We start from the raw sequence: 27,138 nt of genomic DNA on the forward strand, positions 1-27,138 counted from the left end.
TTCATTCACCAGCATTGACCAATGATTTCCATTTTGCACATTTCATATTTAGATATGATGAAGTATTTCCCTTTATTCATTAGCACATCAGTGTAGCCGACTTGTATTTTATCCACAGAGAGATTTAGCAAAGGAAGAGAGAGTCAAGGTTAAGCCAAAGGCACACTAGACACCATCTCCCCCTGAGGTATGTTTATTCGATTAGAGTCACACTGGGATGAAGAGTCTAAGAGATAGTTTCTCATGTTTGGCTTTGCCCATACATACTCCCCTGAAACTAGCCTAATGTATCTTCAGGGGCAGATAACCAAGAGCTGAAATTTCACAGTTAAAAGCAAAGCATGTGTCCTTGCATTTAGATATCTTTCTATTGATTTGCTCTGCTATGTGAACAGCATGTATCTAAGATGGCTTGGCATCAGCGATTTAGAAGATGTTTGTATTCAAGGGTGAATCCCAGAACCCAACCTCAACACAATCACCTGATGATCTACAATGTGCTCATCAAGATGTTACATAACACACTGGTATTGTATTTTCAATTGCTATGGCTATGTCAACAGCTAAGTCTGCTATATTGTTGTTTGGACTCCTTTTATGGGTGTTTGACATTATATTGAATGTTCCATTCATAAGGAAAATTAGGTGATCGAGCAGGCCCACGGGAGTGCTTTGCAACAGACTGAGTTTCACTGCAGATATTTGGTGCTTAGCCTTTCAGTGTCTGAAAAAGACATAAAATGAGTGTGATTATTCAATAACAGCTGCCAGTGTTGCCATTTGAGGATGAACTACTAATTTTGTCATTTCTGCAGAACCTTCATTGCTGTGTTACCATGAGAACAATAATAATGCAGAAGCTGTAATTGTTTTGGTCCTGGAGACCATTAATATAATGAGACACAGCAAGAATATAAAATTAAAAAAATGCAAGCAAAATGAAGTAAAGAGCTTGCATTATGCAGTTTTGAGTTCGAAATTCATATAATTCATACAACTATAATTATTTCCACAAAATGGGTATCTCTTCCATTTATGAAAATGTGATTTTAAAGTATTTTCTTGGCTTTAAACATTCTATCAGACAAATAATGTTTTTAAATGTTAATAAATTGCATTATGCCATTTCAAGCTATATATATATATATATAACTAGCTATGTGCTGAAGATCATGCCACTAAAGATGTTTATTGCAAAGAGAGTTTAATGCTGGTATTTCTACAAATATCCAGTTTTCAATTATTAGTCATTTACTGACATGGTAACAGGGATGGCATTTTGAGATCTCCCCCTACAGACAAAATTTATATATAAGATAAAGTAAATAAGAGGGAGAGACAGAGAGAGCGAAGCCACTTACTTGTCCTTGAAGAGATCATATGTTGACAAGATGTACAATTGTCCATCATTTTAATACATCAGAGTTCTGATGGTGACACATAACTTGGGAAAACAATATTCACTTTATTTTGATGGTCCCTTTAACGCATTCTGTTGACTATAAGTAACGTTGCACCTAAATGTCTACTTACTCTCATCAGAGTGTTATTAGAGTATTAGTAGACAGGTAGGGTTAGAATAAGTTGACATATAGTTGCAAAGTTACTTATAATAAGTAGAATGTCTGTTGAAGGGCAATTACAATGAGTTAGCAAATATTAAGCAGTACTAACAGGTAGGGTTAGAATAAGTTGACATGTAGTTGCAAAGATACTTATATCAACAGAATGTTCAAAAAGGACCATCAAAATAAAGTGTTACCAACCATATATATATATATATATATATATATATATATATATATATGTATATATATATATATATATATATATATATATATATATATATATATATATATATATATATATATATAATAGATGGTAGATATGGTAGAAAGGAACAAAATAACACACACACACACACACACACACACACACACACAAACATGTATTTCTGCATTTGAGTTGATGCATTATGAAATATGTGTATAATAGCACAGAAAAAGTTGGTGTCCGCTTTTCATTGTTTACACATATCACGAAGGACACAAAATGCACTAATAATAATGCCTGTTTTGCCCACCTTCAGCTCACTATCAAATACAGTAATGCAGTGGCCCCTATGGGTTACCTTCTGCACAACCATTTTGCATATTTCTGAGGATTCAGTTTACAATTTATCAGCGCATGCAATAAAATCTTCAATTGTTGCTATAAGATTCACTGTTCATGACCAAACTCGATTTAATGACTTATTTTCATTTACGAATGAAAACGCAGAAAAGAGTTGCAAAATATGACCAAAGAACCAGAGAGACTGTCCTGTTGCACATTTCGCAAAATCATGCTTCATGATTAGAGAATTTAACAAGGAGAAGATTGGAGCACCGGCAGTGCAGAATCGAGCCCTGTCCATGGTTCTGAACTCTATATATCCGGCGCTGTCCGCGGTGATGAACTCACTGAGGCGACCTATTGAAGATGAAACGCTCCTCTGTTCTCATTCCTCTCCGCACTCAACTTAGTAGCGCTGTCTCAGACGATGCTTTTCTGTCTGCTCTGGCGGCGCGAGAATCTCCAATGTAGATAAACTTACTTTCGCTCTGGGGAAACGCAATGCTATCGAATCTAATCTCGTTTATTAACTTGACATCAAATTGTTTTCTCGGCGGAGGTGCCGAAGACCAAATGTCGTTATACTGTTCCACCTGCAATATATGGGAGTTGATTTAAATTACTCGGATGACTAGATGATCACGAGAAGGAAGTACATTTGTCCATATGTTTTGGATCTTTTTCCCTTCCTTTTCCATATCGTGAGAGGTCTCTTATAATGATCGGGGAATCATAATTGCGTTTCTGGATATGTAATTTCTGAAGTGGACATGATCAGCATTCATTTGTAAATAGTAGAGACATTCGGATTATCTGTTGTATTGGAGTAAGCACATTTTTTTGCACCAACCCGTATTGGAATGATTTTTTGGGAGTTTATCATCATGAAGGTGCACTTGGTCGTTTGATTACGATTCCAACAAAGTGGAACCAGACATTTCAACGCGGTAAGTCTAGTGTAGCCACTTGGTTAAAGGTGCATTCGTGTTTATTGCGATACTTCAATGCAATATTTAATTAATATTGCATGGCCATGATTATATATGATTATATTACTTGCTTAAAATGCATTTATCTTTACATTCAAGGCAAACAGTCTCTGCACAAATACATTCAGCATACCAGGGGCAATCATTTTATTCTAGACTAGACATTGACAATATTAGACTATTTTTCAGTGTAAAAGGGAAACTCTTCCTTTGAAGTGCTTTCCTCTGCCAGCTTCTAAGTGCGTGCAGAATCTCGCACTACTGTGCCGTTTTATGGTTAATTTCTCGTGCTTTCACGAGTGAAGAGGCATTTGGACTGAAGCCCATTACGCACTCGTTAATGACACAGAAACCGTGTCGTTTCTTCAGGGCTCTTGGAGCAGATGAAATTCAGAGCGTGGAAATGTACGGACATGGCCAATGCACATCTATCTTCAGTGAGGAATTAGAAGCTGGGGAGCGACCTGTTGTCCCTGAGAAATAGACACCCTGGCTAACTTTGTTGAGCACTGTCAATGATGCCTGTGATTATCTGCGTTTTTGTTTGTATTGATTTACTTTGTTATTCGGGGGCTTTTTCCCCGTACACACGTTTTATTTTTGATGCTTCAAAGTAATATTTCCACCACCTCTACCAGAGACAGCATTTGGGAGGAAAACACCACGTTTATGTGAGCTGACTCTTCATCCATCTATAGGTATCTTCGGCTGATAGTGCATGGGATACTGTATGGGAACTAATGACAGATCTTTACCACAGATTACCCGGTATGGGAGACCGCGTGCTGTAACACTGGGTGAGTTGTAACGCCTTCAGTTTAACAGGGGTCAAACCACTAACATACATGACCCCCATCCTCATGAGAAGACAGTAGAAGTTGTATTTACAGGACAGGCAATTTCACTTTCCTCAAAATAGCTTTTATGTCTGGTTTCTAATTTGATTTACAAATCAGATCAATCGGAATTTATTTAATTTGATATAAAACATGTCTTTTCTGATGTGACTAACGACAAGATTGGGAGGGTTGAAACACTTCCCAACCTGTGTGTGTGTGTGTGTGTGTGTGTGTGTGTGTGTGTGTGTGTGTGTGTGTGTGTGTGTGTGTGTGTGTGTGTGTGAGATATTTGTAAATAAATTTGTGTACCATTACAAATTCATACTAAAAAATTCAATAGGTGTTCCAACTCATACCAATAGCCTATAACAGCACTCTGTACCTGACACTAATTTATGCAGTTTAGGTTTAAGTCATACATTTCCAAAACTACTTTGTAGCAGATAAATAGCATACTATAAAAGCATGTGAAGGTTTGAGACGGTGCAAAAAAAAAACGGATTAAAACATTGTTACAACACTCCCCATTCATTCGAGGTTACATTTCTCAGTAAACTGTACTATGATCATTGTGTCGAGTTAAGATAAAGAAAATGCATGTCCAGTTATCAAGCTACGGGTTGTTTACATTTCTTTCAGTGTCATATTTGCAGCATGGAGACTTACAACTTAAGAGACCTGAGACACTCTCCTTGAATGCGTCAAGACTGCCGCGGCAAAGGATGGGCCCTTTTCTCCCGGCGATTTGCGTCGTGCTGCTCGCCCTGAACGCCGCTGTCTCGCCGGCTTCTGTCGGCCCTGAGGACTATCCCGCCGCGGAAGAGGCCGAGAGAACTGCCAACAATGACATCATTTTCGATGACTACCGAGGGAAAGGTTGCGTGGATGACAGTGGCTTCGTGTACAAGCTCGGGGAACGCTTTTTCCCTGGCCACTCGAACTGCCCGTGCGTGTGCACGGAGGACGGACCTGTCTGTGACCAACCTGAGTGCCCTAAAATACACCCCAAGTGCACCAAGGTGGAACACAACGGGTGTTGCCCCGAATGCAAGGAGGTCAAAAACTTCTGTGAATACAGAGGGAAGACTTATAAAATCCTGGAGGAGTTCAAGGTAGGATCATGCTGCCTCCCAATTACCAGAATAACTATTGCAAAATTATGAGGTTACTTTATTAATTTAGCATTGCATTGTGTAACCCACAGCCTTTGCATGAATTATTACGTGCATCTTGCACTACAGCTGAATCTTCAACCATGTACAATGGAGTATAATTAGGACTTTGTTTTAAAAAAGGTCCAAATGGAAAAAAGCCTTTCTATTGTTCTTGAATTGTGGGTGGATTGTTCTTTAAAGAGTTTGAATTGTTTACTTAAGTCTGCAAATTTCACATGTCTAGCTCTAAGTCCGCATTCATGCCAATATCAATCTTGATTGATGTAGCTTTCAAGAATACATATCCACGAGCGCACCATGTCCTCAAATACAGTATATTAGTCTGTGTGGGTGGGTCCGTGTATGAGTGCAGTATGCGATATTGTGGGATAGTTTTGTTCTTGTTTTACTCCAGCTCATCGTGATAAGTCCTATCCATCACTATCAACTGTAATTTGATTAGAACTGTACCACAAAAACAATCCTCTTGACAAAGCAATCCCTTTAAAAGTAGCATGCATTTTCTCTTGACTTTAGATTCTAGTTATTTATATTGATCAGAGGAAGAAAGCAAGCCAATCAATCATACATCAAAGCACTGCAGCATTCTTAAAAAGACCCATCAGCCATACATAGATATATGAGTGTTGTGCTGCATGATGAACCATTCTACTAACTTGAGACTCAGAAGACATAGAATTGACAAATATATGAGGCATTTAGTATTTCATGATCGCTTTATCAGACCTAACATGTTGTTGTAAGCTCTTTGGGGAGGAACAAGAAGTTTCCGCATACTCGCATTTATTTACCGTCTATTAAGCAGCTGCATATATAATCTATATAAAACATAACATTACTAACATCGACAGGACCCTTGTTTACGTGGACTGATGCATTTCTACATGCAGGGATGCAGAAAGCAGGTGGTACATATATTATTTTTACATACCAGAAAGACTCTCAGACATATTGGTTCCCAGCCTAAGCCACACAAAATGAATTTTTTTTTGTGCTTTTTTTTTTTTTTAACATACAATGTCAGAGAATTGAAACTTGCAACACCAGGAAAGCTACTGATGAGATCACTACAGATGCCCTTGATCACAGAATTTTTACTTCAATCAACAAAGCTCATTTCCAGGGTTAACACGTGCTGTTTCCGCAACTGCAAACTCTTATATAAGTTTTAGATTATCAACAAAGGACAAAGCAATAAATCATCAGACACAAAATTAGTCTTTGGTCTTGCAAGTGCACCTCTTAGATCAGAGTTTCCAGCACATGTTTACACCATGAATTTCATCTCTCTTGAGAACTCTAAATTCTGTACCCTTCTGCAGCATTTTCTGTCACTGTAATTTAAACATTAATATAAATATGTATGTTTAACATGAATTTTAATACACATATTTAATAATTTAACATTTATTTATAATTTAATAACATTTCGTATTATGTTTTGGATAGTTATTTGTAATGATTAATCACGCTGAGCAAAATCCTATTTCCAAAATGATATTTTAAGATAAACATCATGCATTTATTAAGGAGAAAGAACAGACAGAGCATACGAAATGTTCTTCAACGTTGCTTATTATTTATACTTCACTGGCCACATTGGTAATTATGCATTTAATCTTAATTGTGATGCTTTGGATCTTTGCATGTGTTGCATCTTGAATCTTCTCTCTCCAGAGAACAAGATATCATTAGCATTCATCTCATGCTCACATATGATTCATTGAGTTTAATCTTGAGATAATATAAATTCAGGCCATTTTAGGCAACCTGTCTCCCGACATTAAATGTATTGCAAATATTATTATCTTATACTATGTTACCAGTAGATAAAAACCACAACAATGTTTAATATCAGGATTACCGTGGGGTGGAAGGTCTATGTAATTTAGTCTCACTCTGGGTGATGAATTTCCCATCCGGCAACATCTGATATATTATCACTCACAGTTCTGTTGTATCAACATGGGGCTTGCCAGCTTTTTACAAAATCAGCAATTTATTGTAATACCTAGTGTTTTCTTTGAGGTGTCAATCTAAATTCAGTTCCACAAACAGTACCTTGGCCTGTTCCTTTATAAACAAAGACTGAGTGTTAAGGTTTTGAAGTCAAACGCATGCCAATCAAACTAAAATCTGTAAAAGCTGGCAAGGTTAGAGCACTTAGTTTAAGCACCAACATCTAAGGAATCTTTTTGTGGCTAACAAGAAAGTTAAATGACATAAATGGCATTACTAGGGAAAGACTGACAAAGTCAAGCAGTTACTTTTAATTGGGTTCTCTGAGACTTTTAAATCAAATCCATCTTTGTTAGGCGGCTGATTAGCCCTGTTGTGATGCAAGCATATGGTTCAGCTAGACGTATTTGCCCATGTAAGTCTGTTTGATAAAAAGATCAGGTCCGTCAATACAGCATCTCACCCGCATGTTCTCTCCAACCTTGAGTGGAAGGACAACATACAATCTTTTATTACCTTTAAAACCGTTTATCTTACTCTACTGATTATCTCCCGTCAGAAGAGACCCTGACTGAAAGCCCATAAACAAAACGATGCAATTCATAACCAGCAGAAATCCGCTTTTGATCAGTTTCTGCTCTGAATTCGAGTTGCCTATTAAGCAAACGAGGCATCGTCGCTCAATAGTGTCCGGTGAGATCTCTTTGAATTAAAAAGCAACTTCTGAAGTCCAGCTGTGAATGGGAATGAAAGGGCATCACGGCTCTTGATAGCTGATCCAATTAAGAGAAGCCGACAGGGTAACCTTTGGTGTGGGCCACATTGGCATTTCCTCAGCCTTTCTTTGGCGAGGACTGTATTTACTTGCCTCGGCAGGAGTGGGAGGAGCCCCACAGAGATATGAATCTTACACGCAGAGAAGGCTTTTCACTGTAGAATAATGAAGACCAATCAATCAGCAGAGCTTTTTGTTGTCACTAATCACTGCAAATGACAGCTGAGTGACGGATTTCGAAATGAAAGAATCGAAGTGCATAATCAAAGCGATTCACGTTGACCCGTGTGTAACCCAGCTTGACCCGGACAGTTATGTGGTTTATTAAATGTCACATTTCCCAGGCTGAGGGTGATTAAAAGAGCTATAGGATTTATACCAACTGAGTAGATCCCATAATTTCTAAAACATGGCAATAGCTCATCCAGTACATGTCTTGATTTTTACAATGTTCCAGTGAAGGTTCAGGAAGTGCATGTTCATACAATTGTTGTTACATGTTCATCAACAACAGTCGAAACCCTGAGAGAATAAAGTATAACAGACAATTGCTTCACTGCTCTCTTCCTGCACACTTCTCTCTGTGCTTTGAGGAGGAAGGATGTATTAGGAAGCCTTTTATTTTTATATTTAATATAAAAGTATAAGTTTGCAAATACAGTGGCTCCAAAAAGTATTTGGAAATAGATCATTGGTTTAGATCATTTAAAATAAAATAAAAATGTAATGAAAAAAACACACACACAAGTAAACGCATACATACACTACTGTAAAAAAAGGGGTCAGTAAGATAAAAAAAAAGAAAGAAATTAATACTTTTAGGATGCACTACCTTAATCAAATGTGACAGTAAAGACATTTATAATGTTTCAAAAGATTTCTATTTCGATTCAAATGCCATTCTTTAGAACTTTCTATTCATCAAAGAAATATGTTCACAAAAAATCTTAGGCAGCACTACTTTATTTATTCTATATTGTTTTCAATATTTGTAATAAGAAATGCATTTGAGCACTAAATAAGAATATTAAAATGATTTCTGAAGGATCATGTGACACTGAACACTGGAGTAAACCGTTTTAAAACATATTAAAATAGAAAACAGTTACTTTAAATTGATACATTTTACAATGCTAATGCTAATGTTTTTACTGTACTTTTGATCACATGCCGTGGTGAGTATAGAAGGCATCAAAACAAATCTTGCAGTCCCTAAACTTTTAAACGGTAGTGGAGAACTGGCCCAGTCGGTTAAGTAAATAATAATAATAAAATAAAATAAAATAAAATTTGTTTACAGATGTACTACTTGGTTTACTAATGCAAAGAAATGTTCCAAATACACAAGAACAAAATATACTGTACTAGGAGTGTAAGAACATTTAAAAACAATATGATTATAACATGAATGCCCAGTTTCACAGACAAGCTAGTCCCAGATTAAAATGCATGTTTGAGCTGTCTTAACTGAAAGGAACTTGCACTGACAAATCCTAAAATATGTCAGTGCCTTTGTTTTGTTTCAAGATGCACACCAATAACGTTTTTCAGGCACATTTATAAAAGCTACTTAAATGTCTTAATTTAACTAAGGCCTAATCCTGGCTTTATCTAAGCCCTGTCTGTGAAACCAGGCCTATGTTTGGTGATTTTAGGGGGCAGTGGGATTGGGGTTCTGGGGGGTAGTGGTTCCTATACTGCTGTTGTGTTATATTCACTAAGAGCTCTGAAACTCACCCTCAGTAGGTGTTTCACCTACAGGGTCCCCCAGCAGCCGTGGAAGGGAGCCACTCCACCACCGAATCCCCAGCCACTTCTCAGCTGCAAGCAAGAGACCTGAGCTATATGGTGAGTTCAGATCCCAGGCAGAAAGGCTAGGGCCGGGATGTGAGCTCTGAACGATCCCGTCTGTGTGCCTGGGATCACCAGGAAGTTGAATACCTTTGAGAGTGGGTGAGAAAATGAAGTTCTGAGGCAATGGCTTATAGATAATGCATGCAAAATAAAATTAGACATATCCTTTCAAAAGCTTATATCTGGGTACCCTCATTGGATTTTTTTGCTGTATCCTCAAAAATTCAGAGAAAACCATGTCTTGTAAATGAATCAGATAACACTCTCCATTCCTCAAGGTTTGGAATTGTCTTGTCATGAGTATCGCTCAACGCTTCAACAAAAGAACAGGGTGTCAGTTTTGTTCAGCATCTCGAAACAGACGGCTGCGCATTTTTCATGCTGAATATTCAACGAGGAAATGTCCATTTAAATTCCATCAAAACCAAGGCAGTGCCTATCACTGTCAGACTGCAACTTTATTAAAACAGATATGTAGAGTAATCGGTTTAGCACTTAGAAATGTTTCAACTATGACGTCTCTCTTTCCCTCTTGCGCACACATACATGCAAAATAAGTTGCCCTCTCATCTGCATATGCTACAGTGAGTAGTAATTAGTGACTGTACTCACTCAAACTCTGACACCTGTAAGAGGAAATAGCTATAAAAAGCACCTGATATTAATTGCTTAAATTGATTTTCCGATCCAACTGCCAGAGGAACAGCATGGTTTTAATTTTAAACACTGATTAATAGCTAACAAGTTTGCCACCGGAAACTGGAACTATGAAATGGTTTAAGCAAGTTTAATCTTATAATTCCAAATGCTTCAAGTGGAAATTGGTGGTCACCAGCTTCAGTATCTTGATTTTCCCACCATCCTCTCGGTCTTGTATTCCCCGATCCTGGTGTTGTTTTAACATAGCCACATAGGAATGCAACCTTTGAAACCCACCGTTATCTTTAACATTTTCTGAAGGCACTTCGCATGAGCCTTTTAGTCACCCTCATGTCTGGAACTGCAATTCCCAGAATCTGTGCTTAAACTCATTAGGATCTGATGACTCAAGCTCTGCATCAGAGCCATCAGTGGCACCATTAGTGAATATACCTGGTTTTAAAATATTTTTTTACCCCTTTAGAGCCAGCATGCCCACACGATTCAGTGGTGAGGCCCCATAGAGGAAATCCTATCACTATTTACACATCCATATGGCAATCCAAACTCGTTTGGAATGTTTCCCAGGTGTTATTTTGTCTGTGGGACACAAAAATAAGAATTAGTGTTAAACAAAATAGAAGTGACCTTTTCTGCCAAAGTAAAATAAGGATCCAACACATAGAACATGTGTCATATTAAGTCTTCTTAGGCCATATGATAGATTTGTGTGATTGGTGTTATCAGTTAATAATTACTTCTAGCCACATGTGAGGCGTGGCTTTTCAATATTTTTTTTTCCAATTTAAAACTTGTCACTGTAAAATCGTTGTTAAATGGAAACAAAACATTAAATTTCCAATTTTTTGTTGTTTAGCAGAAAAAAACAAAGAGTGAGAAAATAATGTCATAAAATTATAGTTGAAAAATGAAAATTCTGTCATAATTTATTCACCCTCAAGATGTTCCCAACCTGTTTGAATTTCTTCCTTCTGCTGAACACAAAAGAAGATATTTGGAAGAAATTCAATAACCAAACAGTTGATGGGCACTTTGACTTCCATTTTATATATACAGGTCCTTCTAAAAAAATTAGCATATTGTGATAAAGTTCATTATTTTCCATAATATAATGATAAAAATTAAACTTTCATATATTTTAGATTCCTTGCACACCAACTGAAATATGTCAGGTCTTTTATTGTTTTAATACTGTTGATTTTGGCATACAGCTCATGAAAACCCAAAATATTATATTTCATCCGACCAATAAAAGAAGTGTTTTTAATACAAAAAAATTCAACCTTCAAATAATTATGTTCAGTTATGCACTCAATACTTGGTCGGGAATCCTTTTGCAGAAATGACTGCTTCAATGCGGCGTGGCATGGAGGCAATCAGCCTGTGGCACTGCTGAGGTGTTATGGAGGCCCAGGATGCTTCGATAGCGGCCTTAAGCTCATCCAGAGTGTTGGGTCTTGCGTCTCTCAACTTTCTCTACACAATATCCCACAGATTCTCTATGGGGTTCAGGTCAGGAGAGTTGGCAGGCCAATTGAGCACAGTAATACCATGGTCAGTAAACCATTTACCAGTGGTTTTGGCACTGTGAGCAGGTGCCAGGTCGTGCTGAAAAATGAAATCAGATGGAAGCATGAAGTGCTCCAAAATCTCCTGATAGCTAGCTGCATTGACCCTGCCCTTGATAAAACACAGTGGACCAACACCAACAGCTGACTGTGGGTACTTGACACTGGACTTCAGGCATTTTGGCATTTCCTTCTCCCCAGTCTTCATCAAGACTCTGGCACCTTGATTTCCGGATGACATGCAAAATTTGCTTTCATCCGAAAAAAGCACTTTGGACCACTGAGCAGCAGTCCAGTGCTGCTTCTCTGTAGCCCAGGTCAGGCGCTTCTGCCGCTGTTTCTGGTTCAAAAGTGGCTTGACCTGGGGAATGCGGCACCTGTAGCCCATTTCCTACACACGCCTGTGCACGGTGGCTCTGGATGTTTCTACTCCAGACTCAGTCCACTGCTTCCGCAGGTCCCCCAAGGTCTGGAATCGGTCCTTCTCTACAATCTTCCTCAGGGTCCGGTCACCTCTTCTCGTTGTGCAGCGTTTTTTGCCACACTTTTTCCTTCCCACAGACTTCCCACTGAGGTGCCTTGATACAGACTGGGAACAGCCTATTTGTTTAGAAATTTCTTTCTGTGTCTTACCCTCTTGCTTGAGGGTGTCAATGATGGCCTTCTGGACAGCAGTCAGTTCGGCAGTCTTACCCATGATCGCGGTTTTGAGTAATGAAATAGGATGGGAGTTTTTAAAAGCCTCAGGAATCTTTTGAAGGGATTTAAAGTTAATTAGTTGATTCAGATGATTAGGTTAATAGCTCATTTAGAGAACCTTTTCATGATATGCTTATTTTTTGAGATAGGAATTTTGGGTTTTCATGAGCTGTATGCCAAAATCATCAGTATTAAAACAATAAAGACCTGAAATATTTCAGTTGGTGTGCAATGAATCTAAAATATATGAAAGTTTAATTTTTATCATTACATTATGGAAAAATAATGAACTTTATCACAATATGCTAATTTTTTGAGAAGGACCTGTATATATATATATATATATATATATATATATATATATATATATATATATATATATATATATTATTTTATTTTGATTTTTTTTATCCATACTATGGAAGTCAATGGGGCCCATCAACTGTTTGGTTACCCATATTTTTCTAAATATCTTCTTTTGAGTTCAGCAGAAGAAAGAAATTTGGAACAACTTGAGAGTAAATAAAGGATGACAGAATTTTCATTTTTGGGTCATCTTTTATGACATTATTTTCTCAAACTTTTTTTATTAATTTTTTAGTAAAGTATTAATTTTGTAATTAATACTTTTATTCAGTAGGGATGTATTAAATTACCCTCAAAAATACTGTCCTCTAGAAGACTAGACAGAAATGGGAAAAGATAGGATGCTAACAACTTGCAGATTATTCCACAAATGAGGCATTTTGGCATCTCACACCATCTCTGTCACCAGTATTACAATGCTTCATCAGTCCCATGCAAAAAGTACCCTTCCAAGTGCTCATCACCATTTATCTAAGCAGTGATAGCACACAAGAACAGGAGAGCTCTTGAATCAGGGACAATCTTCAAACAATGCCGGCCCAGGCTGAAGAAGTCATTGTCTGTTCAAGTAGAAAAGAGTATGCTTCCTCATTCTCTGCGATGTGACGAGATTAAACCATCAGTGTTAAACTGACTCATACAGTGTCAACAAATGTAAATGTAACTGGTCAGGTGTAAAATTAGTCCTACAGGCATTTCCAAATTCTTTTTAATCACATCAGCCATAGAGAAATCATTGTAATCGGACAACAGTACAAAAATATCACAGACGCCCTTTTACACATGTAACCCTTTGCAGTTACAAAATACTGCTCATACTGTCATCTGCCATTCAATAAATGTGTTCATGGTATTTATACTACCTGCAGAATGCAAAATATATTGTTCAGCACTCTTTTCTCCTGCAGTATATATAGTTATTGTATATATTTATACAGCAGTAGTGACTGCTATAAGATTACATGGGATGCATGACTTCTCATATGTTTTCCTAGAAGTGGACCTTCTTCTAGCACTTACACTGTCTCTGGGACAGTTTTTGTCATTAATAATGGATGGCAGTGCTCTTCTAAAAAAAAGCATCATCCCATCATCCGCCACTGATATACAGTATCATTCTAAATATATATATATATATATATATATATATATATATATATATATATATATATATATATATATATATACAGATCCTATTTATTTTGCATTAGCATGAAGCTACAGCTTCACAATACGTGAGTTACACTTACGAATAATAGTAATCATATTACCTTCATACGCACACGTGTGTAATAAGAGGTCATAAAAGAATCGCATGTGCAAGTCAAGATTTGTGAAAGTGTAAATCGCCAGCATTTTTGCAGCATTTTACTATTATTCGTAAGTGTAATTTACGTATTGATAAGCTGTAGCTTCATGCTAACGCAAAATAAATAGGATCTGTATACTTCTGACTTACATTTTTCCACGCTTACACATTTGCCACGTTTTTGCGCACAAATACGGCAAAAAACACTGTAAGCCTGTGAACAGCAATTGCAAGCGAAAACAACAGCCAGGAACTGCAAAACAGATTCTAACCTTTGTGTGAAAAAAAAACCTGTTGCAAATGTCTGAATAACTTGTTAATGTGTGCACGGGCCAAGAAAGTTCCCAAAATAACCCAATTTGTACAGTTGCGTCTTTCTTTTAGCTGCGCTTACAGTTTTGGCACAATTCTCTCACTCATTGAGTTTTGCAAGCGCGAAGAGGAGCTTCATCCACCTTCATCATGTAGCCAATCAAATGAGCTTCTCGCTGACTCACGTTTTACTCTTATCTGATTGGTTCAATAAACACGCCAGGCGCCAGAACACATCTTTATCTTCATTTGGCTCAGAAATGTTCTCGTTGCCCAAATGGTACTTTTAATCACACATACATGTTAAATAAATAAATAAATATATTATGATTGCTTAATAAGCTGTGCACCATTAGGCTGACTAAGGCTGACTGACATTGATATTGAATTTTGAGCTGGTGTTAACGTTATTGGATTTAAATTTTATATATTATATAATCTGTTACACCACTGAGCTGATGTTAAACTTTACAATCAAAACATTTAATACCCATTCTTTATGTAATAATACCATTCAGATTTTTCACATCATGTCTCTGTTCATGGTATTGAACACTCAATTATATATTTTGAAATATTGTCACACTGTCAATATTGATTCTGATTACTTTCGTTGGACTGATCAAGCTATTATATGTAGCTAGTATGAATAACAAAATGCTTTCTCTGTCCATATTTTACTGTAATAAAAAACGTCTCAGTTACATATGTAACGTGAGACGTAGTCGACGTGTCGACATGTTTGGGATCACGCAAGGGAGCCAGTCATCCTCGAGTACTATTGAATCGAGCCAATGGAATAGGCTTGCATGATTAGCATCACACACTGCGCCCCCACGGCACAGGTATAAATACAGAAGTGGATGCACGCACTCGTTGCTTTTTAGCAAAGGAGCCGAGCGTAACTCGGAGTCAGCGGTGGTCCAGCAATAGTGGCGATGGGACTACGTCTCTGCTCCCTCCTTCAGGGAACAAGGGTTACTTACGTAACGAGACGTTCCCTTTCAATTGCTCACGTTCGACATAGTCGACTGATTGGGATCCCAATTAAAACGCCACTAGTGCTGCCACCTTCCAGTGCCTAGACAAAAGCCTTCTGATCCCCTCACATTATTTGAGGTGGAGATGGGACAGGGCTTAGGCCAGGAAAGTCACTGCTGTTCCACAAGACCACTGGGAAAGTGTTCTCTTTCGTTGGAAACATCCTTCCCTTCTGCTGGTCTCAGTAACACACAAGAGCTGGTCTGAGGTCCAGACATTGCATTCTGAGCAAATGGAGCGGACGGACAGAGAAAACCCAGGGCTGCAGCGCTTGCAGGCTCACCACCTGGTCCCGTAGGAGAGGTAGGAACATCTAGGCTGGGGTCTCAAATTTCTTGAGAGTTAGCCGGCGCAAATTCCAGGAACGATTCGTTGACCAAAAATGCGTGCAAGTCCCTACTCTCTAGATAGAGACCAAGCAAGCAGAAGAACTGTTTTTCTAAAAACAGGATTTTTAACTCACTGCCTGCAGGGCTCAAGAGAGGTCTCTGCAGTGCAGTAGCACCAGAGATAAGTCCCAAGAGGATAAAAAGGGGGCAAGGCGGATTCAGTCTCCTTGCTCCCCTCAGGAACCTGACGATCAAGTCGTGCTTCCAACAGATTTGTATCCACTGCATCATGATGTGCGTTAATACAGAGGCAACAACATTTTGAGGAGACAGCCCTCACTCCAAACCATTAGCAGGAAAGAAGCACTGAAGTGATCGAACACCTTCGGGATCTCCTCACGGAGAGACTTGATTCAACGAATAGGTTCCACTTCTAAGGGGGAGCGTGCCTCATTTTGAGAGGGTGCTCTCACAGAAGTGATGGTCTCTACGGCATAAAAATTCTTGCGGTAGTATCCAGAACATCCGCGTCCCGTTCTTTTTAGAACCAGAACCAGAGTGGCCCGCCCTGAGATACCAATCCTCCAACCGAGACTGAGCGGGACACGGTGGAGGATTCCACTTGACCTGGCAGCCTCGGCGGCCCGTTTCAGCATAGCTGACGATTCTGGATACGGCTCGGCAACGTTACACACCCAGAGGGAGATAACGCAGCTGAGTCGTCATCTCCAGAGGCTAGCTCACCCTCTGATGCTGCTATCGACATCCTATCCTCTGGGAGAACCCCAAATGAAACAGCAGATCGGTCCATTACAGAGGGACCAGCACGTTCAACTGGAAATTCCACCGGCTGCTGATACGCACGGGTGGAATGACTCTTTCAGGGGTAAGGACCCATCACCAGTGCCGAAGCGAAGCACACAGGGGAATGACCGCGGCAACACTGAACAGTGAATTGAAACAGTGAAGTACTCACCTTTCCGCCCTCTAACCAGCCGTCAACAAACACAAACATTTAGCTCAAAGCTTACGATCACCGCTGCACTCGCACTGTAGAAACCACCAGAACTGGGAGAGTCTTCCAGAAAAACACACTCGCTCGTTGTAAACAACAGCACTCTTCAGAGACATCAAAGGATTGGCTTCAAAGAGAAAGGCAACTAGTACGTGCATCCACTTCCGTATTTATGCCCACGCCGCGGGGGCGGAGTCTGTGATGCAAATCACGCATGCCAATTCCATTGGCTCATTTCAATAGTACTCAAAAGATGACTGACTCCGTGGCGTGATCCCAATCAGTCGACACGTCGCCTACGTTTAACGTGAGCGACTGAAAGGGAACTTATACTAAATCAACATAAACACAACCTTGACAAAAAGTAGCTAATTATGTCTGAATAAAATCCCAGCAACCAGGGAATACACAGCATAGATATGTTTATATATAGGGCTATACAGCCATCTAGTGGTTACGCGATGGCATTGCAGGTGATAAATGGTGCATAATTTAAAGATGCCCTTAAAATACATGTTAAAGGGAAAAAATATTATTTTTTTACTCATTTTAGTAAAATAATAATTCTTGAATCACCAAGATTAATTGACAGGAAATTATGCATGCAGTAGTGCAGATACTAGGCCTACATTCAGCAGCATCAACATTACAAACTGATAGGGCCTGCTGAGGAGGATGATGATGATGATGATCATGATCATGATGATAATGAAGATGCAGGATACATGCATTGAATCCACAGAAAAAAATTTGTTTCATTTGTTGCAAAAATTCTGAAAACACTAGCTCGAAATTCAAAATGATTTCATATAGTCAGCCTAATGGCGCACAGCTTATTAAGCAATCATTATTTATTTATTTATTTAACATGTATTTGTGCATTAAAAGTACCATCTCGGCAACGAGAACGTTTTCTGAGCCAAATGAAGATAAAGATGTGTTCTGGCGACTGGCGTGTTTATTGAACCAATCAGATAAGAGTAAAACGAGAGTCAGCGAGAAGCTCATTTGATTGGCTACATGATGAAGGTGGACCCGTCCTCCTCTTCGGTTTGCAAAACTCAATGAGTGAGAGAATCGTGCCAAAACTGTAAGCGCAGCTAAAAGAAAGACACAACTGTACAAATCGGGTTATTTTGGGAACTTTTTTGCCCCATGCACACATTAACAAGTCATTCAGACATTTGCAACAGTTTATTTTTTTACACAAAGGTTGGTTTTATGCGATCAATCTGTTTTGCAGTTCCTGACTCTGTTGTTTTTGCTTGCAAATTGCTGTTCACAGGCTGGCATTGCTTTTGGCCGTATTTGTGCGAAAAAACGTGCCAAAAGTGTAAGCCCAGAAAAATGAAAGTCAGAGGAATACAGATCCTATTTATTTTGCGTTAGCATGAAGCTACAGCTTCACAATACATGAATTACACTTACGAATAACAGTAAAATGCTGCAAATATTTTTTACTCTTGAAAGGCGATTTACACCTTTACAAATCTTCTCTTGCGCATGCAAATTTAATTTACGCTTGCAAACTTATGTACACTTTCACAAATCTTACCCTGCACATGCGATTCTTTATGGCATCATATTACCTTCATATGTGCGTGCGTGCGTTAGAATGTTATATATGTAGCACTGTTATAATTACCATCAGAGAACAGGGAGTTAAGTACTGTACCTGTAAGCAGGATATGCTGGCTTTGTATGTTAATAAGAGACAAGAGACAAAGTAAATGAAACCACTTTTGGTCACACATCAAAATGAATCGCCAGTTGCCGTGGAAGCAGTACAACTTTGGCCTCTGATGTGAACTGAACTGAAACGTTTATAGCTTGAATAATTTAAAAGCACTTGAATGAATGATACGCTGATCATAGGATAGGCCTACATGTGGACCATGCTCGGTCTGCCTTTCTAAACAAAAAAAATTACCACAAAAATGAATCCACTATTTTTAAGAGCCCCCAAAATGCATATGCATCTAAGTAACAATAATGATCTACAATTTAACAATTAAAACAATTTAATCTTGACTTTGTTTTTAGAGCATTTCAAACCTTAAACCAGCCTGACCTGATTAGGTTGGTCTGATTTGCTGGTTTATGAGACATTTTATACACCAGTCAGTTTATCAGACTAAAGATCTAGCAGGTAAACCAGCTGAACACCAGCTTGGCCAGACTGGATAAAACCAGAAAACAATATTTTTTTCAGCAGGGAAATTGTGAAATTCTTCCTTTCATTTGATTTGCTTATATTTTTGTTGGAACCATGTTGTTGAATAATATATAATACCATAAGTAGATAATCTTGGAGACAGTAAAGCCTTTACATTAAGAGTGATCCAGGTCTAGTTACATAAAAAGTCTTTTCAGCAGAACTTGATATGAACCTCTTGTCCCATACTGAATAAATGTAATGATTACTTTGTAAGGATGATTTTTTTTGTAGTACTGCATGTACACTTATATGAGATTGCATGAATCTCATAATACCCATTTAAGACACTGCTCAAGTGACCTTTTGCAAAGCAAAATGTTCAAGATCATAGTCTTTTCTTAAGCAAGAACGTTAATCTCAGCATTCTCTACAATATAAGCAATGAAAACAAGACGCTTGTGCCCACTGCTGCCCATTGTATGCTTTTTTGCCGTGTGTTGGCCCTACGAGGAGTCTGGCACAATTACAAATGATTTGTATGGGCAAGTTCACAAGCCCCTGTCCCACTGGACTGAATGCTGTTATCAATGGAGAACAGAGGATTATTAGTGTACGTGCCACTTACACAGTGTGCAGAGACTAAAGTCCATGACCACTGCCAGGACAAAGGTTCCAATCTCTGTCTGTCACTGAAACCTTCAGCCCTGTGTGATCCATGCTAGCATTCGCACGAGTCAGCGTCACCTCTGTTTAAAAGATGAAATTAATTAATAAAACGGGTTGTAACATCCCATAGTTTTCAAAAAGTCCCAGTGCTACAATTTAATACATCGTTAATGTTTTTTTAAGTCTCTTATGCTCACCAAGGCTGAATTTATTCTTCATTTCTTCTTGTTATCGTGTTGAATACAGTTGTGCTGGAAACCATGATACACCTTTTTCAGGATTATTTGATGAATAGAAAGTTCAAAAGATCCACATTTGAAATAGAATTTTTTTGTAACATTATTAATGTCTTTAATGTCACTTTTGATTTAAAAAAACAAAAAAAATTCTTACTGACCCCAAACTGAATGTTGAGATAATGCTGGTAAATGCTTGGTTTGTTTTGTGTCATTTAGCATTAGTTTTTCATCCAAAATGTAATAATATTGTCCACAGCCCAAGATTTGCACTGTTGGTATCAATCAAACCGACATTTGGCATTGGCACGAGTGTTTGGCTATAGCAGCCCGACCATGAATATTGACCCTGTGGAGCTCCTGACGAACAGTTTTGGTGGAAACAGAAGAGCGAGGTGCGCATTTTTAATTCTGCAGTGACTTGGTCAGCTGTAGTTTTATGTGTTTTGGAAATAATCCTGGTTAGTAATTGGACATACTTTTCAGACAGCTTCCTCTTGCGTCGACAGTTTCTACTGTTGGATATGGTTTGTCCTACGTGGTGGTATAGCTACCGACATTACCCAGGATACCATAGCTCTCGATACACCAAAGACTTGCTGTCCTGGCTACAGATGCACCAGCAAGACGTGCACCAACAATTTGTCCTCTTTTGAACTCTGATATGTCTCCCATTGTGTTGTATGTATTGCAATATTTTATGTGCATCTGTGATATTGCTCTGCTAATTCAACCATCACACTCAACTTTTATTGATGGGTGTCCAATCAGTGAAGAGTGCCCACCAGGCCGCACATATATAGGTATGAAACCTCAAACACTAATATAGTGCCAGTGTTTCATTGTCCAACCTCTGTATATATGCTTTTTGCATAAAATTTCAGTCCCCATGTTGCATAATTTCTAAATTTGCATAGATGGGAAACAATTGCCATAGCGATGACAAAGTTGCCTCACAATTGGCCTCAACCTGGGAATCATTCAAATAACTTCCACACTCTCTGGAGAGAAATCCCAGAGATGAGGAACCATTACTCTAAAGGACTGCTGTGAAAATGAAGACTAGAGAACATTCCAAAATTGTTAAAATAAGCACATAAATTAGAATAAGAGTGCAAAATAATATCCAAGAGTTTGAATGTCCCAGTGGACACTGCTGTTTCAATTATCAGGATGTGGAAGATAAATCAAACCACCCAGACACTCCCTTGAAAAGGTTGTACCTCAAAACTCTCTGTGTGAACATAAAGGAGACCTGTGAGAGAAGCCAGAGAGAGCCTATCGATCACTTCGAAGGGGCTACAGAGTTCAAGAGCTGAGAATAGAGTAAAGGTGCACTAGTCAACCAAATCTGCACAACATTGGCCTACATTGTTGCACAAATGGGGGACAATTGTCTTTATTTGAAAAAACGAAGTTGAGTTTATAAAAAATAATATTAAATATTGTTAACTGATAATAATGCCAGCACACTTGATTTTGTGATAAGGTTTCAGCCAAAATGTTAAGCTATGTGGGAAAAGCAATTTTAACACTGCCCACCATCAAACAACTGTGAAGTAGCACCATTCGACTTGCCTGAACAGCCAAAATAATGGACTAAAAACATACCTGAACTGTGTGGGAAGTTGGTACACACTTACTCCAAAAGATGGCTCTGTAGAATATTTAAATATGTGAACTGTTTTTTTAATACTGTAATAAAACATACAAATCTGTGGTCACATTCAAATACTATGCTACATGTAGAGTTTCTGAAACTATCACAGAAATCCAAATTTCAGTGTAGGACTTTTGGGGTACATGAAATATTCAGCAGTTAGAGGAGTGTTTTTAAAATAAAAAAAACAGATATGCAATGTAGAAACTTATCACCTATTAATTTGGGCAATATTCTCCGACAAGTATGTACTGAACTTGTTGTTCACTGGTTAGATACTGTCTGATGGAATTATTGGTGATATGAGATACATAGGCTACATGAGGGTAATTCTCGGTCAGCGGCAGGTCTATCGTGCAGTCGTGAATTAGCTGAAGGCAATCAATCGTTTCATGTTAAGTGTGAAAGCTCCATTCATTGGGGATTCGCATAGTGAGTTTAATTTTAATCAAGTAAATGAGCATAAGAGACTTCATAAGACATAACTGATTTATTTTAAAAGTAATAAAAAATCGGTACAATGGTGTGTAAACAAACTAGCCAGGAGGATGGGGGGGTGAGTTGAAGTTAGTACTTAACTTTTTAGAAGTTATTGTACTTTCATATACCTTTTTAGGGTGTGTTCACACTTGTAGTTTGGTTCCCTAGGTCCAGAACAAAAAATCATATGATGGTATTTTGACCAGCTGAGAACTTTATAAAATGCGTAAAGGAGTCAAAATAGCTGCAGGAATCCCTCCGTCACAAACACAAACGATCTGCTGCGAGGAGACGAGGTTCTGATACCTGTACCGAACTGTGATGGGCAACATCACGACTATGATGAGAAAAAACAGGTATGCTTAAGCCTTCAATGCTTTTTAGGGTCTCATCTTCCTGTTTATGATTCGTTTACATGTCTTTGGTCGATGTTGCGTTCATATACCATTCGAACCGCAAAAGAGTTTGATTGGAAGCGGGCCGAGGCCCATCTTTTCAGCAGTCTTGGTCCGCCTGCTTTTTTGGTTTACACCAGGGTTCACTTGGCAGCGTTCACACTAATTTAAATTAATCACACTAACAAAACAATCACAAAGGGGTTTGTTTTAATCAAACCAAACATGCCATAGACTCACAAATAGGGTCAGTTTTGATTTCATGTTGACTTCCACTGTGGCGTCTTACTTTAAGAGTCTCTCACCGTATCATATTTCTCTGTCTCTCCAGCCTTCACCCTGTGAATGGTGTCGCTGCGAGCCAAATAACGAGGTGCACTGTGTGGTCGCTGACTGTGCAGTACCAGAGTGCGTCAACCCAGTGTATGAGCCAGAACAGTGCTGCCCCATCTGTAAAAACGGTAAGAACAGCCTATTTGCTATTATAGGTTTATGGAGAAGATAAAAACACCTGCAAGGTGTACTTTAAAGAATTCCTTAGAGTTATCTATCTACTATTTCCCAAAGGAAAGCGAATTGTTCTGCTGACTGGCATGTATCGTTTCATGAAATAGCCGTTATAGTGTGATATAAACAGACAGCTCTATGCACAGGTTGTTTAAAAACCACTCAAACTTTCTATTAGATCTCAGTTTCACCAGCAGGCAAGCTCTGATTACCAATCCTCTGCTCAATTACAGGGGAAATTTGGTTCAGATAAACAGTGTCCCATTGATCAAGATCATGCTAAGAAGGATTAATTGGCCAAAGGGGACTCCTCTATCCCTGTGACTTGATGCACTATAGTCAGCAAGACCCAATTCCAAAATTACAATTATTGGATTCCAATGGCTCACTGGATGGCCAAGGGCAAGAGATATCCCTGAGTCAGTCCGATACCGTGGCACAAACCCAAAATGTAAGCTCAGTAAATCAGTGGGATGAATAAAATGTTGATCGGTACTGTGCTTATAGGCCAGGTAACCTGTAAAAGCTTGCACGACTGGAATGTTACTGTAGATTAGGCTGCAAAAGATAAATATGCTAACTTTCATTTAAGATTAGGATAATTAATATACAAAATATTTAAATTTATAATAAATATAAATAATGTGAATATGGTGCACATGTATTCATTTAATATGTAAAATATTTAAATCAATTGTAATTAACAAATGATAATATTAAATTAAATCAGTCAAATTAAAAATAATACTAATGCATGGAAGTACCAAAATACTTGGAATTGTAACTTTTTCAATGTGATAACATTGTTTTTCTACAAAAATATATTATCTTTAAGTACTGGTTTGGAAAGAACATCTGCTTTTAGATAAAGCTTTACGGGGGTAAAAACATATGACAGTCTCAGACAGCTAACCTTTTTGTTGACATTATAGAATTTAAAAAGCTAAAATGACATCAAGTTTGCGAATTGCAGCCGAGTTCCTGTCTTCAGTTTTAAAGAAATCTTGACGCTCTTTAGTGCGCCTCAGGAGACGTGTTTGAACATAGATTGGTAAAGAAAAATCATATCTAATCTTCTAAGTGCAACTTTAAAATCTATGAAATTCCCTCCTTTTTCCCTTCTAGCACACATTGACCTAAATTCTCCAGGATCCACATTACAATCAGAAGTGTGTTGTAAGGTATTGTTGCTAAATAGAGACCGGCTGTGACTTTATGTGTTACTAGCGCAGAAAGAAAGCCAGAGAAACGCACACACACATACACAAACCTCGCCTACAGCCTGGAAGAGAACTAATCCAGGCAGACAGGGCACGGTGACGAGCTTGTGGTGGTGGCATTTTAGGGAGGCTGCGGCGGAGCCCGTCCCCTGGAGGAAATAACCAAGTCTGCTTCCCAGATCTTTAGAGGGGTCATATCAGGAAGACTCAAATTCTTTCCGTGATACTTTGAGATAAAAGTGTTCAATGTATTATATTAAAAAACCTTCTGACCCAGTACTGCATTTACGTAATGCATTTATCATGCAAAGATGGCGTTTACATCAGGTTTGGACATAATGAGTTTAATAAGTGAACTACAAGTACTAAGCAGTTACTACGAGTAACAGAAGTTAACTTGAAGATAATTTGCCGGAAAAATTCAGGAAGTGTGATGTCTCAGAGAGATTGAGCCAAGATGTTTCTAGATAGGTAACTCTTAAAGCCAGTCAATCCATCACACTCATTTTTGGTGAGGTGACCAATCAGGGGTGCGAGTTTTGACCTTATTTGCATGTTTATTGTGGTCTGGAGAATTTGTGTAGTTTTACACCAAAGTATGGTAAAAATAGTATGATGCATTTTCTAGTAACATACTACACACCATCAATGCCACCACCTCTCTCCTCTCTCCTGTGCTATCTATGAAGCTTGAGGAGAGCCCCAGACACCGTCTCCGCTAGGATTGTCCAGGGGAGCAGAGGTGATAACAGCCTTTGAAGAGAAGTTGCTTTGTGACTCTTCGGGGCAGGGCCAGAGATTTAGTTGTAACAAAAGGGAGAAGAGGAAGGCTTTTATGATGCCTAAAACATAGTCTCAGCCTCAGACGTCATGCCCACGGACCATTAGCTGAACGCCTGATGCATATGGCACACAAAATTGGAAACACTAAGTCGTCATCTAATTGGTTGAATTCTCCAGGATTTCCGGGAGACTTATGTGTCCCGTTCTTTAAAGATCCACCGGGAAACAATGCCACTGTAAAGTCAAACCCCCTCATGAAAGAAGAAAGTCTGTCGTGTTTACAACCGTGACAATGAACGCTTATCAGGATCAACTAAACGCTGGATTTTCAAAAGTGTGAAGTTCAAAGTTCTTGAATGTAGAATTTATATGCAAGCCAGTCTCTTATTGCAGGGATATCAACTTTTCATTTTCACCAACCTAAACATGACTTGGAACAAAACAAACTCTGATTGGTTGCTTAACATGTCAGTTAGACTTAGCTCTTTTTGGTTGCAAATTTAGGAGGATGAAAGGCAAAATAATTATTTCAAAAGACTTTATTTCAGTTCAGTCAATTCCAATAGCGTTGGTCAAAGGCTGTTCTAAACAGCCTGTCATGTAATCTCTCTCAGATTGTTCCACATGGACAAACTGAGACATTAAATGTCAAGAGACCCTTATCCCAGCATTGACGGAGCTGGCAGAGGATCAACAATGACACTGGGAATGCCAAGTCTCAGTCAATCAAAATTCAGACATGACTGCATCTTTTCTTTTCTTTTTATAGCACAACTTTAGACTTATATATATATTACATATAGCTCACATCTGACTCTCTTGCATGTCATGTCAAAATTAAAGATGTGGAAGCCTGGGAAGTTTCACTTCCTTTCTGAGCCTCTCTTAACGAACCTCACAGGAATGCAGTACTTTTTTTGCTGAGGTAAATTTGTACACAAAAATAGCCTCAAGAAATAGTGATGTGCTTGCTCCTGATTGCTAATTGCCAAATTATGCCTCTAAACCTTGGCACTTGATGCAGCCTTGGATCCAGCCCATGTTAACTAGAACTTTGTCCAGCAATACTAAGCACAGTTTGTGCACTGCTGGAAAGACAACAGGCCATGTTTCTATGTGGGTGATCCAATCGTGGGCAACCATCTCTCAGTGGCTTCAGTAGTTACCATAGTAATTGCATACTTGTAGGTTGCAACCTAATCTGAGGGCAATAACGTGGGCCTCCACTGTAACAGAGTGACTTCACCTATGATAATGACTATGATCTGAATGTAGAAAGAACATGTGAGGAACAGGGTGAATTTAAAGCTGCAAAATTAAATTAAATAAAACAACAAAAAACATAAACTACAAGATGCTGTAAATATGTAGTATGTATGCACTGCATACGTACCTCATTGTAAAGGACATACACTGTTTGTCTTTAGTCACATACTACAAGCATGCATTGGACTCATTATTGTGTTTGTAGCAGTTACAATGGTTTACAAATTTCCACTGTAAAACTGTGGATGCAAAGTGCTCTAGGTTCACTTTATTTACACAATTTGGCCACTATAAGTTACTAAAAAAGACTCAAAGGTTTGCTGCATGAAAGTAAAAAGTTTTGACAATTGCAGCTTAAGTGAACCAAAATTACCTTCGAAGTCAGGTACAACAAGTGCCATCTGCCATTTTCACTCAGTTCACTCTTGGGTGAACTGAAATAGGACTTTTTTTTACTTTAAAAAAAGACGATGCTTGTGTGAAGACCCTTAAGACACTTCATAAGAGACAAAAGTAATCACTTGTTGGTTTTGCATTCCCTGTTCAACATAAGAGCTGAAATGTCAATGTAATGTTATGCCTTCTGTTCTATTTTAGGCTTGTTTTTCTGACATTAAAGATACACAAGATGTCAAATGTTTATCATATCGTTGTTCAAATTTACAGTGTGTGTCAAAATAAACCAATATGATTTTTTTTAATCAAACTGCAACAGAAAGAACATCATATGATTCAGAGATTGTGCTTCCTGGCTAGGAAGGA

At 38.4% G+C, this 27,138-nt stretch overlaps 1 protein-coding gene across 2 annotated transcripts in view; it reads left to right on the forward strand.

Moving 5' to 3' along the window:
• The first annotated feature begins 4,535 nt into the window (after positions 1-4,535).
• vwc2l (von Willebrand factor C domain containing 2 like) overlaps positions 4,536-27,138 on the forward strand; it is a 32,876-nt gene continuing 10,273 nt past the window's right edge. Inside the window, exons 1-3 of one of the 2 annotated variants that reach the window (XM_077216022.1) lie at positions 4,536-5,055; positions 9,599-9,700; positions 22,932-23,061. In XM_077216022.1, the coding sequence (XP_077072137.1) occupies positions 4,537-5,055; positions 9,599-9,700; positions 22,932-23,061 (751 nt within the window). In that variant the 5' untranslated portion in view covers position 4,536. The remainder of the gene's footprint in view (positions 5,056-9,598; positions 9,701-22,931; positions 23,062-27,138) is intronic. The other variant, XM_077216023.1, reaches the window with a different exon arrangement.

The sequence above is a fragment of the Siphateles boraxobius genome, unplaced genomic scaffold (genome assembly GCF_051911475.1).
Source record: "Siphateles boraxobius isolate OS27281-9 unplaced genomic scaffold, OSU_SipBor_1 7, whole genome shotgun sequence".
In the NCBI taxonomy this organism is placed as follows: Eukaryota; Metazoa; Chordata; class Actinopteri; order Cypriniformes; family Leuciscidae; genus Siphateles; species Siphateles boraxobius.